The 17,118-nt window shown below is 37.7% G+C and overlaps 1 protein-coding gene across 5 annotated transcripts in view; it reads right to left on the reverse strand.

The window, feature by feature from the left end:
- Positions 1-17,118, reverse strand: part of MITF (melanocyte inducing transcription factor) — a 226,730-nt gene that overhangs the window by 23,306 nt on the left and 186,306 nt on the right. For 2 of the 5 annotated variants that reach the window (XM_009238806.4, XM_009238805.4), the window contains exons 1-4: positions 8,222-8,385; positions 6,952-7,179; positions 5,815-5,898; positions 3,666-3,761 (exon numbers count right to left, since the gene is read on the reverse strand). In XM_009238806.4, the coding sequence (XP_009237081.1) occupies positions 3,666-3,761; positions 5,815-5,898; positions 6,952-7,179; positions 8,222-8,254 (441 nt within the window). In that variant the 5' untranslated portion in view covers positions 8,255-8,385. Of the gene's footprint in view, positions 1-3,665; positions 3,762-5,814; positions 5,899-5,930; positions 6,645-6,951; positions 7,180-8,221; positions 8,386-17,118 lie in introns of those variants that run through there. The other 3 variants (XM_002813534.5, XM_009238801.4, XM_009238808.3) reach the window with 2 other exon arrangements.

Genomic DNA, 17,118 nt, shown 5'->3' on the forward strand with positions numbered 1-17,118 from the left:
CACTTTATTTTTTCCTAAGTAGTTAACTTGAAATAAAGCATTCCAAATAATCAAATAAAAGAAAAAAATGCCTAACATGAAGAACATTAAATTTAAACTTTACTGTGGGAAAAAAATTAAAACGTTAATAGGTTGTAGTAGCTTCGTTACTTAATTTTGACAACTAAAACCGAAGTTCATCAAGAATAAGAGCTAGTAACTTACTTTTAGTGAGAGCTTATCAGGGTCCAACTGTTCTAAATGTTTTTTTTGGGTTACTTCTTATAATTCTCCCATTAATTCTATTGCAGTAGATGCTATTATGATCCCCATTTTACAGACAAGGAAACACAAGCAGAGAGGTTGAATCACTCAGTCAAGAGTATGTATTCAGATGTCTGGTTCAGAGTCTGTGCTCCTAATGTTGAAGTTACATTGTCTTTCCCCTAATGGCAAAATGCTGAAATAGATTTGTTGAAAGAAGACTCTAATGGAGCCACATTTAGCCTTTCCAGTTTGGGGATATAGAAGAGAAGTGGATGCCAGGATAAAGTCAGTGACTTCTAAGGGTGGCTGCAGGGGACTCCTCTCCTGTCTGGGAGTTAATTCAACTCTGCCCAGAGGATCTTTCTTATCTGGAAATTCCCTTGAGATGGCCTCTCTGCTCCTGAATTGTCCTTCTCCCCTCAAGGGCTAAAAGAGTCTCCCCCTTCTAGACTGGTAACCCCCATGAGAACAGGAAGCATACCTTAGTCACCTTCACATCCATAGCACCTTGCCTGGTGCTGGCCACCTATTAGGCATATTCATAAATGCTAAACTAATCTTTAATATAGTTTAGGAGCAACCAGATAATGAAGGAACAAGGCCTCAACGCTAATGTAGATGGAATGAAGAGGTATGAGGATTCATTCTACTTTTTTATTTTTAAATGCGTTTTTTAGAAACAGGGTCTTGCTCTGTTGCCCAGGCTAAAGGACAGTGACATGATCATGATTCATTGCATCCTTGAACTCTTGGGCTCAAGTGATCCTCCCACCTCAGCCTCCTGAGTAGCTAGGACTACAGATGTGTACTACTATCCCACCCAGCTAATTTTTTACATTTTTTATAGAGACGGATTTTCTCTATGTTGCCCAGGCTGATCTCCAACTCCTGATCTCAAGTGATCCTCCTGCCTCGGCCTCCCAAAGTGCTAGGATTACAGGCGTGAGCCATGGGCCTTGCCAGGTATTCATTCTAAAGGACAGAAGCATATATGGGGTCATGACAACTGTCTTCAGAAGGGGTGGTATGTGGAAAAGTTCTCCATGAAGCAAACTGGGACCCATGCTGCAATTTACAGAGTTATTTACTGTGAGGGATATCGTGAGATAGATATGTCTCACAGATAGCTAACATAGAGCTTGATACATTATAGGGGTTCAATGAAGATCAGCTGAATAAACAAAAACTGTCAATATTATTTGATATTATAATTAATAAGTTATACTTAATAATTTAGATAACATTATTGAATACAACTTATGTTTCCAATGCTAAATACTACAGATGCTTTATCAAGTGAGTTGACCACATAATGTAGGTATATATAACAGCCCCATTTTACAGATGGGGAAATGTAGGGTTTCAGGAAGCTAAATAACATGCAAGGTCACAGAAGAAATGGCAGATTCAGGGTTTGACCCCAGATCTGGTCAGAAATATCTAAATCCTAACCATTGTGCTTTGCTATTTCCCTAGTGAGCTAGTACAGATCCTTTTTTGGAGGCTTCCAAGAAGCTGAATGCCTTGATTTTTTTGTGGAGAGTACTAAGGAGATGCAAGAGAAGGTCAGGCCAGGCGTAGTGGCACACACCTATAATCCCAGCTACTTGAGGGAGGAAGATCACTTGAGCCCAGGAGCTCAAGATCAACCTGGGCAACAAAATGAAACCCTGTATTAAAAAAAAAAAAAAGAGAGAAGGCTAATGCATTGAGTACTAGGTTAGACCAAATGATATCAAAGGTCTTTGCCATTACAAAAGAAGTCAATGATTTTACAGAATCATGTCAATTCTACAGTCCACTTGAGTGTGCCCAGGGACCCATTTGACACCACTAGCAAAATGACCACTCTCACGGCAAAGATCTTTTGAGATGACTGGGCCATTGCTAATTAATGCTGCTAGAGCAGTGAAATGTAAATATACCCATGTCTTTGGGTATATTTATAAATTCCCCAGGGCATGCTCCCCCAAGTGTTTTACTCATGTTTGTCCTAGGATTCTGACTGCTAGACAAGTGTAGTTGGCCTCATGGGATGCACCAACTTGTAAGCAGGAAGGTTCCGCAGAAGCAAACCAAGGATTCCAAGAGGTTCAGAGAGTATGGCATGGAAACTTTTATCACAATGGTAGAACACCTGGTTCTTCCAAAATCAGGGGGCGGGTTTAAATGGGTGGAAAGTAGACAAACTCTAAATATCATAGAAGAAGCTTGAGGTTTCAAGGGAAGTCCTCACCCCACATGAGTTCAAGGAAGTGAACTTGAAGAATTGGATCAAGATGGATTTTAAAAAAAAGAAAAGAAAATGCTAACTATAAGACTCAATTTTCTGAGGATTCTAAGTGTTATTTTGTCCTTTGGCCAAGGGAATTTACTACTGGAAGTTAGTCATACCTTTAAAAAATTTCACTATGGTAAAAAACACATTGGATAAAATTTGCTGTCTTAACCAATTTTAAGTGTATGGTTCAGTAGTGTTATGTATGTTCACATTGTTATCAAATAGATCTCCAGAATTTTTCATCTTGCAAATCCGAAGCTCCATACCCATTAAACAACTCCCCTTTTCCCTTTCCCCTCAATAAATATTGGTCTTTAAAACACTAGTTATTAAGAATATGATAGTCTCATAGCATTGCTCTCAGAGTCAACAGAAAAGGATTGGAGAAGGAATTCAAAGACCTACCAAGCAGGCATGGCTCTGATACACCCAAGCTATGTAATCTTGCGTAAGACCATCTAACCTAGTTACAGTTTAAAACTGAGGGCAATGATACCATCCGAACTTGACTCACAGAATAATTGCAAGGACTAAATAAGATCTGCAATAAGACTTTGGTAAAACAGTAACATAAGACTAAAATGTAAGGAATGAAAGAAAATAAACAATATAGTCAAGCCTCTAAATTACAGAGAAAAACAAGTAACATACAATAGCGAATAGGACCACTTGTTTATGAACTGAAGTTGGAATAAATTTTGCTGTTGGAGAAGGGTAACCCCAATGTCCCTCTATCACCTAAGAATATGAAAAAACCTTCTTGAAAAACTGCACCAACTTTTTCAGGCCAACTAGAGCACCACTGTGAATAGTGCAGTTCACAATGGTTCCCTTGGCTGCAGTGTACTGGGTTGGGCATTAGATGTCAAGGGAATTGGAAGGGCTAATGTCCTACCAAAACTGCTCTTGGACTCCAGGGAATGTAGAGTTTTATCATGGGGTTATTCATAAACTCATAAAAACTTCTTAATTTCTGATGTCAAAGTCACTTATTTGTGATCCTGAGATAATTCTCCATTTTACTATTAATACATTTCATCAGTGAACCAGTTACAAAGATACAATAAAAGTTTAAGAAAAAAGAACAGAACCCTGGAAACACCTCAAGATTTTCTACTTAAAAAAAGGTTATCAATACCGTATTTGCCATTTGCAAAGCAGGATCCATCAAGCCCAAGATTTCCTCATTATAACTTGATTCTAGGCTAATGATGTCATCGATTACATCATCCATCTGTAGGAAAAAGGGCAACAGAAGAGAGACAAAAATAAATAAAACTATGTAACACAACCTAAAAAGAGACTCATGGTCTTTTTTTACCCAAAGCAATAATGGTCTTTAGTTAGATTCTAAGAAGTAACTGTCCTCTTTCCACTAAAATAGTATTGAAGTATAAACTACTATTGAAGACCATTAACACTAATAGGTGATGAGAATAATACTTGCAGTCAGCATTTAATGAGTGATTATGAGTTGCCAAGCATTGGGTTCAAGGATTTTCATAGGCTAAGATTTTGCCCTAACGAAAACCGTATCATGGCAGGTACTACTATTATAGCAATTTTCCAGGTGAAATAAATGAGAAGCAGCTTGCCCAAAGTCACACACTGAAGAAAGACTGGAGCCACAATTTAACCCATGCTTTCACAACTATGCTAAACTGCCTGCCCTAAACAGGAGAGATGTACCACAGCACTTCATCTTGAATGACAGCTGTCATTCTACTTCCTTTTTTCCCTAAAGACGATGGCCCCTAACCTTTTCTTGCAGAAAAGAAACACCGTCTGTAGTGTTCCACAGGGAAGTGTGGATGTTGTGGCTCCCAGGCCACTGGCTATCCCTGCACCCATCTTACAGTGACTTGTAAAATAAGTTTCTCCTTGTACAGCTACCAGTGTGCTTGGTACTTCCCAAGCAGTACACCAGGATGAGGTTATCATTACAGTTGTGGAGCTGACATTCCCACTAGATCAATTTTATTTCTAAAGTACCAAAACATCAGTTATGATAATAAACAACAGTGATTACACGTGCATTGCAGCAGTTGCAAAGACAAGCCTGTGAAAACATTTCTTCGTAAACACCTTATGTATTTGAGCTAGTTGGTGTATCTGTGCTTGGGTCTTAACAGGACTTCATAGTTACACAATGAAATCACAGAACTAACAGGGATGCTCTTCTGTCTCTTGCCACTTCCATTAAAGAGGAGAGACTCCAAAATTCATAGGTTTGGGTTGGAATCCCAGTTCTCCTGCTTTCTAGATTAGGGCAAAGCCTCCAATCTTCTAAAGCCTCAGTTTCTCAATCTATAAAATGGGGTTCATAATATTTACTGTCTTATGGATTCTTGTATGATTTCAGGACAAACTGTACAGAGCATTCAAAGTACCAGGAATATAGTAAACACTCAAAAAAGGAGTCTTATTAAGTGACCACTAAGAAGAATAATTGGCCAGTTTTGAATAACTACTATCCACTGTTTGTTAGGTTCCATTTCTATTGACATCACTTTTATTTGTTTTGTTTGTCTTTAAGAGATGATTTTCTAATTGAGTTGGTAAATATGCAAATAGGCTAGGAAACTTACGAACAACATTTCCTTGCCACTTTTAATTTTGTTCTTAGAAAAATAAAATTAGTGGGCTTGATGTAATAGCATTTAAAAAATTTTTTTTCTCTTATGACAAAAATAATGCAAGTTGATGACAAGAAATATAGAAAGGCAAAAAATTTTATTGCTTATCATTCTCTCCTATATCTGTATACATGCATAGATATATAAATAGATATAGCATAATTTATATATCCATTAAATAGGATGTAATAGAAGAAACTTTAGTTACTTGGGAAAGCATCCATTATATATTATTAAATTAACATAGTTTCAAAATGTATGTTCCATGAGATTCCATTTAGGAAACAATATCTACATTATACACACACATCTTGGTTTTACTAATACAAAAATTGCTAACCTACAAATTTGTATAACATATATTGATTATGTTACAGTACATATTTCATATCTTATTAAAATTTATGTACTTTAAGAAGTTTTTAATCTTTGGAGCAACTCAGGGGAAAAACACATTTTAGTTTATTCTCCCTTGTCATTATTTAATCATGAGATACTATGAAGAAAATGGCAATGTTCCTAGCTTTCTCTATTAAAAAAAAAAAACAATGGGGAAAAAAACGCTTAAGTTTTCAGGAAGGTGTGATCCACCACAAATATAGATTCTCATTACAAAGTGTTATATCCTTAGGCTGCCAAGTCATTCAGTACCTGCATACAGGACGCTCGTGAATGTGTGTTCATGCCTGGGCACTCGCTCTCCACCCTGTTTTGCTCTTCAAACTTATAAAATCCCTGCAAAAACACAAGCAAAAACAGCCTATAACTTGGATTTGCAAATGACTTTTTAATGACCTGTTCACACAAAGCTGATGGCACAGCAACAAGATGAACTAAGCTTTCAAACAAAGTGGAATCTGACCAAGAGATGAAATAATGAAGGAAGAACTTGTGTCAAATCATCTTGCTAGATGACAAATTTGGGTAGAGAAAAATAAAGCAGTTGGTTTGGGCATAGGGGCAAAGATTTTAGTCCCTCTAGAAATTAAAATCAATCCAACTTTAGAAAAGTTGCCTCTGAATTTGCATAAACACTTCATAGTCCATAGTACAGTAAATCCCATGGAGATGAAGCTCATCATCTCATAATTTGGAAATAATGAGCATTAAATCACAGCTCTCAGGTATTTGTATGCTCCAAATTTTGATGCACCAGTTAGCTTGAAGGTAGTTTGAGTCTTGTCTCCAATCCAGCCTTTACCAAAGCAGACTTAACGGGCAGTGGCAATTTTATTATGAAACAGAATGTATCCAGCAATTAAACCTTTGCGTTTCCATTAAAGTCTCATGTGCTATATGATTCAAATCCATCCATGCACATTCCATGCTTTCTTCCCCCAACTCAGGGAGAAATAAAAATAATATTCCAGACATTCACAACAAGCGGAACTTCTAAACCGCATGTCCCACACCTCTTCTATTTTTGCTTTTCCTTTTCCACCTCCCCTTCTCCTCTCTCTGCATTTTCACTGCTTCATAAACTGAAAGGCATGGAAGAGAAGAGAGCACTCAGCTAAGGAAGAAGAAGCAAGTGGCAAAAGTGTCCTCGCCTCCACGTTTCACTTGGAGAGGGCCAGGTCTCCCGTCATGTGCCGTACACCCAATAACCCAGCGACGGCGACAAGAGGCTGGAATGCCACAGCCACGATGGTGAATCGGGGACAAAGGCTGGTAAATGTGGCCACAAGGACAAACTAGAGTCCACAGTAAAGTGTGGGAATCATATTCAACAGACAAGTTATTTAGCATAAGAAAACAGGAGAGGAGAGGAGAGGAGACATGAATTACCTCTTTTTCACAGTTGGAGTTAAGCGTAAGCATAGCCATGGGGCTGTTGGGTGCGCTGCTCCCCGGCACCGGTGGCATGACATGATCGCCAGGCTGGTTTGGACATGGCAAGCTCAGGACTTGGTTGGCATGTTTATTTGCTAAAGTGGTAGAAAGGTACTGCTTTACCTGCTGCCGTTGGGCTTGCTGTATGTGGTACTTGGTGGGGTTTTCGAGGTGGGTCTGCACCTGAACATAGCCATGGAGGGAAAAGAAGACAGCGCTGTTATTTGTGAGTTTCAGACGGATCTTCTTTCAGGCACAAACATGAAACTGACCAGGCCACCAACAGAATAAATTATTAAGCCTTTGTTATGTACCAGGCACTGTGCTAACGGATTTTGATATTACTGAAGTTTAAAGTCTAACTAGTAGGATTTGAGGTAATACTTTGCCCTATTTTATTTCCCTGCTAATTAACTATACATCTCTTTCAAACCTTGTATCCTTCTTCTCATATCTAATAATTAAAAGTCTGAAATTATCTTAGGGCAAAAATTTCCCCAACACACATGAAAGGGTTTATTAAGATCAAACAACAATGTAGAAGTGGCATAACTGTTTGTTTCACTTTTCTTGGCAAACAGAACAGCTTTCTTTTTAAAACACACACACACACACACACACCCCCTTAAGAACCAACTGTGTAAAATGGCTGTAGAAAATAAATAGAAATCTTCCAATGATTACATCAACTAGTTGTGGATTAATTCTCCCACTTTCATTTGGACATGATTATTCAACATTTTAATTAAGAAAAAACTCAACATAAAAAGCAATTCTACATTAAGTAGTTTCTTTCAAATGCGTAACACTTACACGTATGTGTTTTAAAAGACACGACTATTAACAAGCCAACAGGATGTTTTTTCTCCTTTCCTACAGACATTAATTCAGAATGAGAAATACTTTTCCCCAGAAAACAACATTATTCAATTTTAAGTCACTTTTTTCTTGATAAAGACAATTTAATCTTATGAGCAATGAACAGGAGCTGATGAAGATAGTTTAGCCACACACTAGGCAAAAAAAAAAAAAAGAATCCTACTAATATTTACTTTGTTCAAAACTACATTGAATTACTTCTTATGGCATCAAATAATAAACAGCATTAAAAGAGCAGATTTGTACTTATTGAAAACAGTATGTCTATTACAATAACAAAAAGTGGATTCAATCAATTTATTGCATTATATTTCAAAGACTGAATATGAGTCAGAATAAAGCTCACCTGATAGTGATTATATTCTAGCATTTCCAGCATAACAACGTTTTAGGTGGCACCAGTCCAATGAGAGACGGTAGACTATCCCTCCCTCTACTTTCTATAATTCCAATTTGAAGATGGACTGGCATAGAGAAGGCACTATAAACAAGGTATCCCGAGACACCACCGGAAACTTTATCACAGAAGCCCTGCTTATAATAACCTAAGCTAATTAGTTATGCATGTAAAAAAAAAAAAAAAACGTTCACACAAGGGCCTTTTTTTTTTGGAAGCCCTACGAGTTTCGTCTTAAATGTTGATATCAATTTTTCCCCCTGGCTTGACGTCATGCTTTTTTTCATAAATATAAAAGAACCTTTTTAAGTGATGAGCTATCAAAGTCAAACTCACTGTCAGATCAAGGCCAATTCACTATTCATCTTTAGTTCCAGTAGTATTAATAGACAATGGTATTTCTCTTTCAGCAATAGGTTAATAGCAGGATGCCCCTTTGGAGGAGACATCATCTAAAAGCTACTATTACATGAGACTTTTCCAATGGCCGAATAACTGCCACTTCCGACTGCAGGATGACTATCTTTTAGTATAGAAGAGAAGAGACTCTGTGCTGAATGTTCAAGTTCAACAGCCTCTTCTTGCATCCTGGTCTTAATACGCACCTTATTCTTAGCTACATAGATGTGTAACCTGCCTATTGACCTCACATCAGGAAGACCAGGCACTATCCTAAATAGAACATAGCACACACAGAAGTGGATATATATTTATGTGGATAATAAGAAATAAATATCTCCCCTATTTAACTCTCAAATGAAAAAAGCATGAGCATTTTTGCTGAGAATTTTTAAATATTATTCTTAAGATTACAGAAGAATGAGTTATCATATACACCACTGATATATTTACATATTTATTCCTTCATTCATTATTGACTGTTAAGTGCTAAACACTGTACAAAGCACAGAATATACATTGTGAACAAATAGATATAGTTTCCAGCTTTATGAAACTTATATTCTGGGGTGAGGCAAAAAAAGAAAAGAGGCAAGCAAACATATACTTATAAATTATGATAAATGCTTAGTATCTACTGCTGACAAATGTTATGTTAAGCATAAAAATTTGAAGTTCAATAATGTCTAAATGCCCAGGATAATGCAGTCCGTTAGGTTGACAATCTCAAATTGTTTCAAATGACTGATTTAATATGTACACAGAGGTTCACAGAGATTTTTTCTTTATAAAGGGTCCAGACATGATAATGATGAGGACAGTAGACATTACAAAAATAAACATAAAATGAGGGCAATAAGTGGAATGTGCTTATTTCACTATTACACTTAAAAAGAAAAGAGATTCATGTTTAAAAATAAATGTTAATTCACTGGCAGATCCTAATTCTTTAATGAATCAGAATATTATGCTTTAGTAAAGAAAGAAGCAATTTGCTTTCTATGTAGTACTGTCAGTGAGGTCTTTATTACATCCAGGTTTGGGTAAGCAGAATGGGATATATTTGGCTCTTTTACTGTTAATAACTTTTTATTTTTCAAGTAAGTTGAAAGCAGATGGCCTATAAACACTGTGCAGTAGACAGAACATCTCCAGCTGTTTCTAACCCAAATACCTCAAACAGGCAACATAAATGAGGAACATGAGCTACGAGGAAGGTAATAAGGAGTAGTGAGGTCTGTGGCAAACCAGAGCACACACATCTACCTAGCAGGAATAGCAGATAAAAACTGCAGCTGATTGTGGCCATGTGGGAATATGAGTCCAGCCTAGCTCAAAATCTCCAAATTTTTCAAGGGTAGCTGGCAATCCAAACTTCTTTTTTAAGTAAAATCCTCCAGGTTTAAAGATCTGATGCTCAACTGTTTTGTGTTTCACAGAGTACAAACCTTGGCCCACAAACCACTAGAAAATAATCTCTATTTTACACTGTCTATAAGGGTAATCTTCATATTTACATTCCCTTGGAGATAGCCTAGGTTATGAGAAGAAGTTTCTCTTCTGAGAAGTTAGTGTTCAAATCCAGGCATTTCCTGGTGCTTCTTTGAAAGACAATGTGCCTGACAACACAGTCAGCGGAGTTCTTAACTTGAAACCTGGGTTCAAATTCTATCTTTGCAACTTACTACCCATGAACCTTCTGCAATACATTAACTTCTCCAGGCCCTCATCTCCTAGCATATTGAATGGGAATGACAGTAGAGCTTGCCTCATATGTGTGTTTTCTGCATTAAATGAGATCATGTTTCTAACGGCCTTAGCACAATATCTAAAACAGCAATTCTCAAACATTTTTGTCTTAGGATCCTTTTACACTCTTTAAATTTATTGTGTTTACATGGATTATATCTATCAATATTTAGCATGTTAGAAATTAAAATTGAGAATTTTTGAAAACACACGATTATACATTAGTAGATATCTCACAGGATGTCAGAACAATGACATCTCAACATGACATGTAGCCTTCGGAAAACTCTACTGTTTACTGGTGAAATGAGAGTGAAAAAGGAAAACAATATCTTAGTGTTATTCTGAAATAGTCCAGATCTGGCAGAACTCCTGCAAAGGTCTTAGATACAACCAGGGCCCTCTGATCACACTTTGAGAACCCCTGATCTAGAATGTGGTTGGCATTCTAGCATCATCACTGCACCAGCAATGTCACTCCCCACTGTGGACAGGTGGTGTGTGACATAGCCTCTATATGTTCACTTCCCTCCCCAAGAAGATGCTTGAGAAAGATACTAACCCTGCCCGAACTCCCTCATAGCATTATTATGAGGCTCTATAGCCCTTTGACAATTTAAAAAGCCATATAAATATAATTTTCTGTCTTCAGCCATCCTAATTCATAGCTTTTTAGTTAATAACTTTGCTTTCATTAATTTTTAAATAGCCAATCAAAGAAGTATGCAAATGAGAACACATATGTAGCATTAAAGAGGAAAGAAACATCTTTATGATTTCCTGATAATGTTTGCATGTTTTTGACTTTCCAGATGACTAACCACACTAAGGAATTCAGATAGCAAAAGTTGAGTACTGCTGAACACCTGAAGTACAGAGAGCAAAATAAAGCTAGAATACTTTATCATAAAATATTATTTATTGATATAACTTATATTTCATATAAATTATGCTAGTTATCTGAGTTAAAGGGCAAACACCCAAAGGCTTTGTAACTTTTATTCATTGTTAGCACTCCTATCATTTCACCTGTTTCCTTTCTTCATTCAGATCTTGAACTGATAGCAAGATAATCGGAATGGATCACCTCCTAACTGTCACACTTCAGCTTTACCACTTCCTGGGTAAACCTGACAGGTTATTTTCCATCAGTTTCATTCTAAAGAGATCCTGGAGCACATCACATGTCAGTTTAAGATGGTGACTGTAGATACTACCATCTTGGCTGACAACAGAATTTACTGGGGAAGAAATATCCCTATCTAGATATCCACTATTCTTCTATTCTCTCTACTATTTGTAAACCAGAATTCAAGTAGAAGTGAGTGTAGATTCTCTTAATCCTTTCAGTTTATTTATTTATTTATTATATTTTTAGAGATAGGGTCTTGCTATGTTGCCCAGGCTGGAGTGCAGTGGCTATTCACAAGTGCAATCATGGCACACTACAGCCTTGAACTCCTGGGCTCAAGTGATCTTCCCACTTCAGCCTTCTGAGTAGCTAGGACATGCTTCTACACTCAAACGGCTTTATATATATATTTTTTAATAATTCAACAAAATGTTCAGATTTATCACTTATGTTTAGAGAGATAATTTGTTCTTTTGCTCAGTAAGTTTAAAGAAAACTAAAGGGATTATCCTTTAATCAATTGTTATGTATCACCACACCACTATTCTTTTCATACTGTTTTAAAAATGGCTGTCCACAGAGAATGTCAGTTATGCAATCATATTTCCTGAAAAAAGTGGTAAAACAGAGAAAGCTAGATTTCTTAAATAACTACGATAGTCTTGCAAAAGGTCACATCTGATTAAGTGTCGAGGTTCTTTTCAGTCCCACAATTACATTACCACAAAAGAAAACAAAAGCCCAGAACATATATCCTTGGACATATAATCTTGTTTACTGTACAATCTGTACAAAGGTGTCCTTAACAAAAAGTAAAAACAACAAGGGTATGAATCCCGACCTAAGGGAGAAGAATCAAAATCAGATGCAAATACAAAGCAAACCAAAGAGTCTTAAATAAAGAAAGGCTCGAAATGGCTATGGTTGACAAACCCAGTGCTTTTCTCTACAACAGGAGTCTGTCTACCCATCAGCCCAACTCGGTCTGCTGCCTGTACGGTCTATAAAGTAAGAATGGATTTTACATTTTTAAATAGTTGAAAAAAAATGAAAAGTAGAATATTTCATGACACATGAAAATTATATAAAATTCAGATTTCAATGTGGATAAATAAAGTTTTATCAGAACACAGCCACACCCATTAGTTGACATGTTGTCCAGGGTGGCTTCCTTGTTGCAATAGCAGATTTGAAGAGTAGCAAGAGTCTGCGGGGGCCCCCAAGGCCTAAAATGATCTACATTGTGACTTTTTATAGAAAATGCTGACCCCTGCTCTCTAGGAAAGTTTCACCAAACTAGAATTGAACTTTCCTACTCAATAGAAGTTTTAGCAGGATTTGAAGGAAAGAATGGGGTGATTTTAATAAAGAGAAATCGTATATGTATACATAATTTTACAGTTGTTTTTCCAACTACTGTCTTAACTGGACAAGCATCTTTGTAAGAATACAGGATATGCTTAATTATCCCCCACCCCTTTTAAAGCTAAAGAAACAGAAACTAAGAGGAAACCTAAACAACTTGCCAGGGTTAGAAACCATAGCCATGTCTCCATTATTCTGTCCACAGAGGCGAACTAGAGAAGCACCCTCTTCTGTGGGTCAGTTCTGACCTAGGGCTTCAACTGAATAAGAAGGGAAGATAAAACTGTGTAAATCCAGAGGTGTATTCCAGGTGCATATTCCAGGTACATATCCCAGGTGTGCACAAATAAATATATATACATTTATATCACATTTTTATGGGTCTGTATACTTTCATACTACTTCCTGTCTTATTACCTTGTAGGCTTCTGAATTCAGAGAATTGAGCTATAAATATGTATAAAAGAAAAGGATAACAAATGTACTTTTCTGAAAATTTGATGTTAAAATAGAATAGACTAGACTAGCCCTACCAAAAATTCCCAGCAAGTCTTTTATCCTTAGCTAATGACCTATAAAACAGTATGCTTATTATAAACCACAAGACGGGCATACTTTGGTTTTAGGACAAACAATATTTAGTAGCCTCAGAAAAAAGGTGTTATCATAAGAAAATCCCTAATATATACATTATTTTTTTCTCCCTCAGGCTAAAATAAGCCAAAGACCATGATAATAAAAAGAACACGTGGTTTTATCTCAGCCGAATAGAAGAGAAAACCATTTCTCTTAAATGAGGGTCTTATAAGACATTATGAGTGGATATGTTACATTAAATAGCAGGATGTTTTAAAATATAAAGAACGGAATTAGTGTTCATTGTCTCAAACTTGTCTACCATGTACCAGATGCCATGCATTTTACATGCACTCCTAGCTTATGTCAATTCAAAGTAAAAGTAAGAAAGATATGTGGAATAACCACATAAAATAAAATAAAAGTAAAAAAGATATGGGGATAATCACATAAAATATTCTTGAAAGTCTCGACACAGTTTTCTTTTGCTTTTAAACTGTATCATAACTTTCTGATTGAATACAGAAACAACTATTGAAGATACTTGATTTTGATTGTTTTAACTTCTTACTTTGAGTTGTTCCCATCTGAGAGAGTATACTCAATTGTCCTCTTGACATTCATAGAAAATTAAATACAGGACTGGGAGCAAATGTTAATGTGTATACAAATCACTGGAGGATCTTGTTAAATGCAGAGTGTGATGCCACAAGTCTGGGCTAGAGCCCAAGATTTCTGCATTCCTAACAAGTTGCCAGGGGATGCTGACCCAGCCGGTCCAGGGAACACGGTACATCCCGAGCAGCAAGGCTTTAATATGTTCTCACCTGGACTGCTGCCTTCATCAAAAGTTATATGTTCACCATTCAATCAACAAATATTGCTTGAGCACCAACTAGATGCCAGGCAACTGTGCAAATCTTACACAGTATGTTTAGGTAAGGGCCTCACAGAGTATGACATTGATGCCCAGACCTGAAGTTGGTGAGATGAGCCAGGCAGATTGGCAGGAACAGCATTCCAGCCAAGCATACAGCCCTCAGGTGTGAACAAGCCTTGGTTGCTCAAAGAACAGCAAGGAGGCTCTTAATACATGTTATTTACTTGGCTTTCGATTTACCACACTTGCCTGGTTTTTCTCTCACCTTCTTCATTTCTTCTCACTCTCCTTAGCTAGCTTTCTCCTCTTCTCCCCCCTAAATGTCAGAGTGCCTCAAGGATCAGAGCTTGATTTCATCTATCTACACTCCCAGCCCTGGTGATCGAACCCAGTCACATGGATTTAAGCACCCCAGAACAAAGGTCTCTGAGAACCACACTCATCTCCACTGGCCTACGAGATGGCACCATTTGGAGGACTGCAGACTCTCAAGCTCAGCATGTTCATTCATTCTTCCAAATCAGCTCCTCCCACAGTCTTCTGCGTCTTCATAGTTGGCAACTCCATTTTTTTCTATTAGGTTGGAACATAGAAAATTGCCATTTTTGTTGGGGGCGGGGGTAGGTCAAAAAATGGTCTTCCTCTGGCTTAACCTAGTTGCTCATTCTACAAATCATGGTCATCTTTGACTCCTTTCTTTCATACCCTGTATCCAACCCATCAAGAAGTATTGTTTCCATCTTCAGAAAACATCCAGAATATGATGGATTTTCACACTCCACTGTTACCATCTGATCCAAGCCACCATCTCTTCAAACTCAGATGATGGAAAGCTTCCTGACTCTTCTACCTGCTTCTGTCTTGGCACTCTGATGGTGTATTTTCAATACAATGAATAGGGGGATCTTGTGATATTGTCAGATCAAGTCATTTCTCTATAGAAACTAAACCAAAACAAACAAACAAACAAAAAGAAAGAAAAACCCCACCTCTGTAATGGTTCCCTACTTATCTCTGAGAAAAAAAAAAAAAAAAGTATTTGCAATGGCCTGGAAGTCCCTATATCAATGCTATTCACAGTGCTTATTAGAAAGGCACATTCCAGGGCCCCAAACCAGAGCTAATGAATCAGAATCTCTGGGTATGGTGTTCAGAAATCCACACTAGCTTGTTAGTTCTCCAGGTAGATTCTACAGACCCCTGTCCACTGTGCCTACTTCTCCCACTCCACCCCACCCCACCCCAGGAGCATTACCTCATTGACCTTGTCTTCTATAACTATCCTAAGAACATGTTCACAAATCCAGCCCACACGCTACCAGTGCTCCTGATCCTCCCTCCTCTGCTCTGCTTTGTCCAGAACACAGCTTGGCACACTGTGGGCACTCAGCAAGTATTTGGTACATCAGTGAAGCAGTGTGGAGCCAGTGTGGCTGGCATGCATGGATAAGGGGCAGAACCGAAGAACAAGGGGCCACATTGTGTAGGCAGGGGTTGTAGGCTAGGATTCTGACCACCTCTGGAAACGTCCTGAGGAAATGGAGTGTGACAGTCCCTCAGTCTTCCTAAGTTAGAAAGCTCTAGAGGAACTAAGTCTTCAGGCCAGGCAGTTGATTCACAGCCTGCCACCCTACTTCACATGATCTAAGCTTCCTTTTCTATCAGGGGCTGCCCAAAGATTGCCAATTCTTACAGCTCTCATCTAGCAGTACAACAAGCCAGTAGGGCCCTGTGGGTCTCAAATGACCAGCCGGAAGCCTGAGATTTGCTTTCACCTCTAGCTGTAGACCCCTAGATAAGTCACAGTTATTCCAAGGTCCCCAAGCTGGCAGTCCATGGACACAAACCACAGGCAAGTCTGTTCACCTAGACAGAATTTAGTGTTGTATGAATTTCTCACCAATGATGAAAAATTGGGAGTTTTCAACCCAAAATCTGGTTTCTGGTTTCTCAAACCAGAGTTTGGATTTCTCTTTTCTGGTTGATAAATCAGAAGATCTAGAGATACCAAACTGCACTCCTACTGGGCCAGCAACTTATCAGAGTCAAAAAGCAACAGAGTTGAGAAGTAGCTTCTCCCTTTCAATGAGCACTTACTTTTCATTTTGCAACTCTCATCACTCTTTATTCTGACACTGACAACTGGCCTACTTTATTCATTAACCCGTCTGATTCCCGAAGACTTTTAAATCTGCAAACCCTACCTTACCCATTCACACTTCATATCCCTGAACATGGTTCCAAATCTGATAGAATGATGGTGGCACAAGTGTGTTCAGAAAGCTACATTAAATGAACAATCTCATATGAGAAAATAAAATAGGTGGAACTGTAAAAGATAAAATAAAATAAATGGATATAAACTTTAAAAAGATACATACATGTTGCCCATGCAGCAATGGCTCTTTTCAAGAACTTTTCTAAGGAGATGATCAGATATGGGACAAAGATTTAGGTACACAGACATCTATTAGAGCATTATCTGTAACAGAAGTAGGTGGACTACTGCCTAGAGCATGCCGCCCATTTGTGTCAATAAAGTTTTATTGGAAAACATCCACGCTTCCATTTATGTATAGTCTATGGCTGCTTTCAAGCTATAACAGTATAAGAGCATAGTTCAGTAATGGACCTGACGGCCCCAAAAGTCTAAAACACTCTGTTTTTTTATAGATAAAGTTTGCCAGCCATTAATTTCTAATAAAAAAATTGAAAACAAATATCTAATAGGCCATGGATTCAATT

This window comes from Pongo abelii, chromosome 2 (assembly GCF_028885655.2).
Source record: "Pongo abelii isolate AG06213 chromosome 2, NHGRI_mPonAbe1-v2.0_pri, whole genome shotgun sequence".
Classification (NCBI taxonomy): domain Eukaryota; kingdom Metazoa; phylum Chordata; class Mammalia; order Primates; family Hominidae; genus Pongo; species Pongo abelii.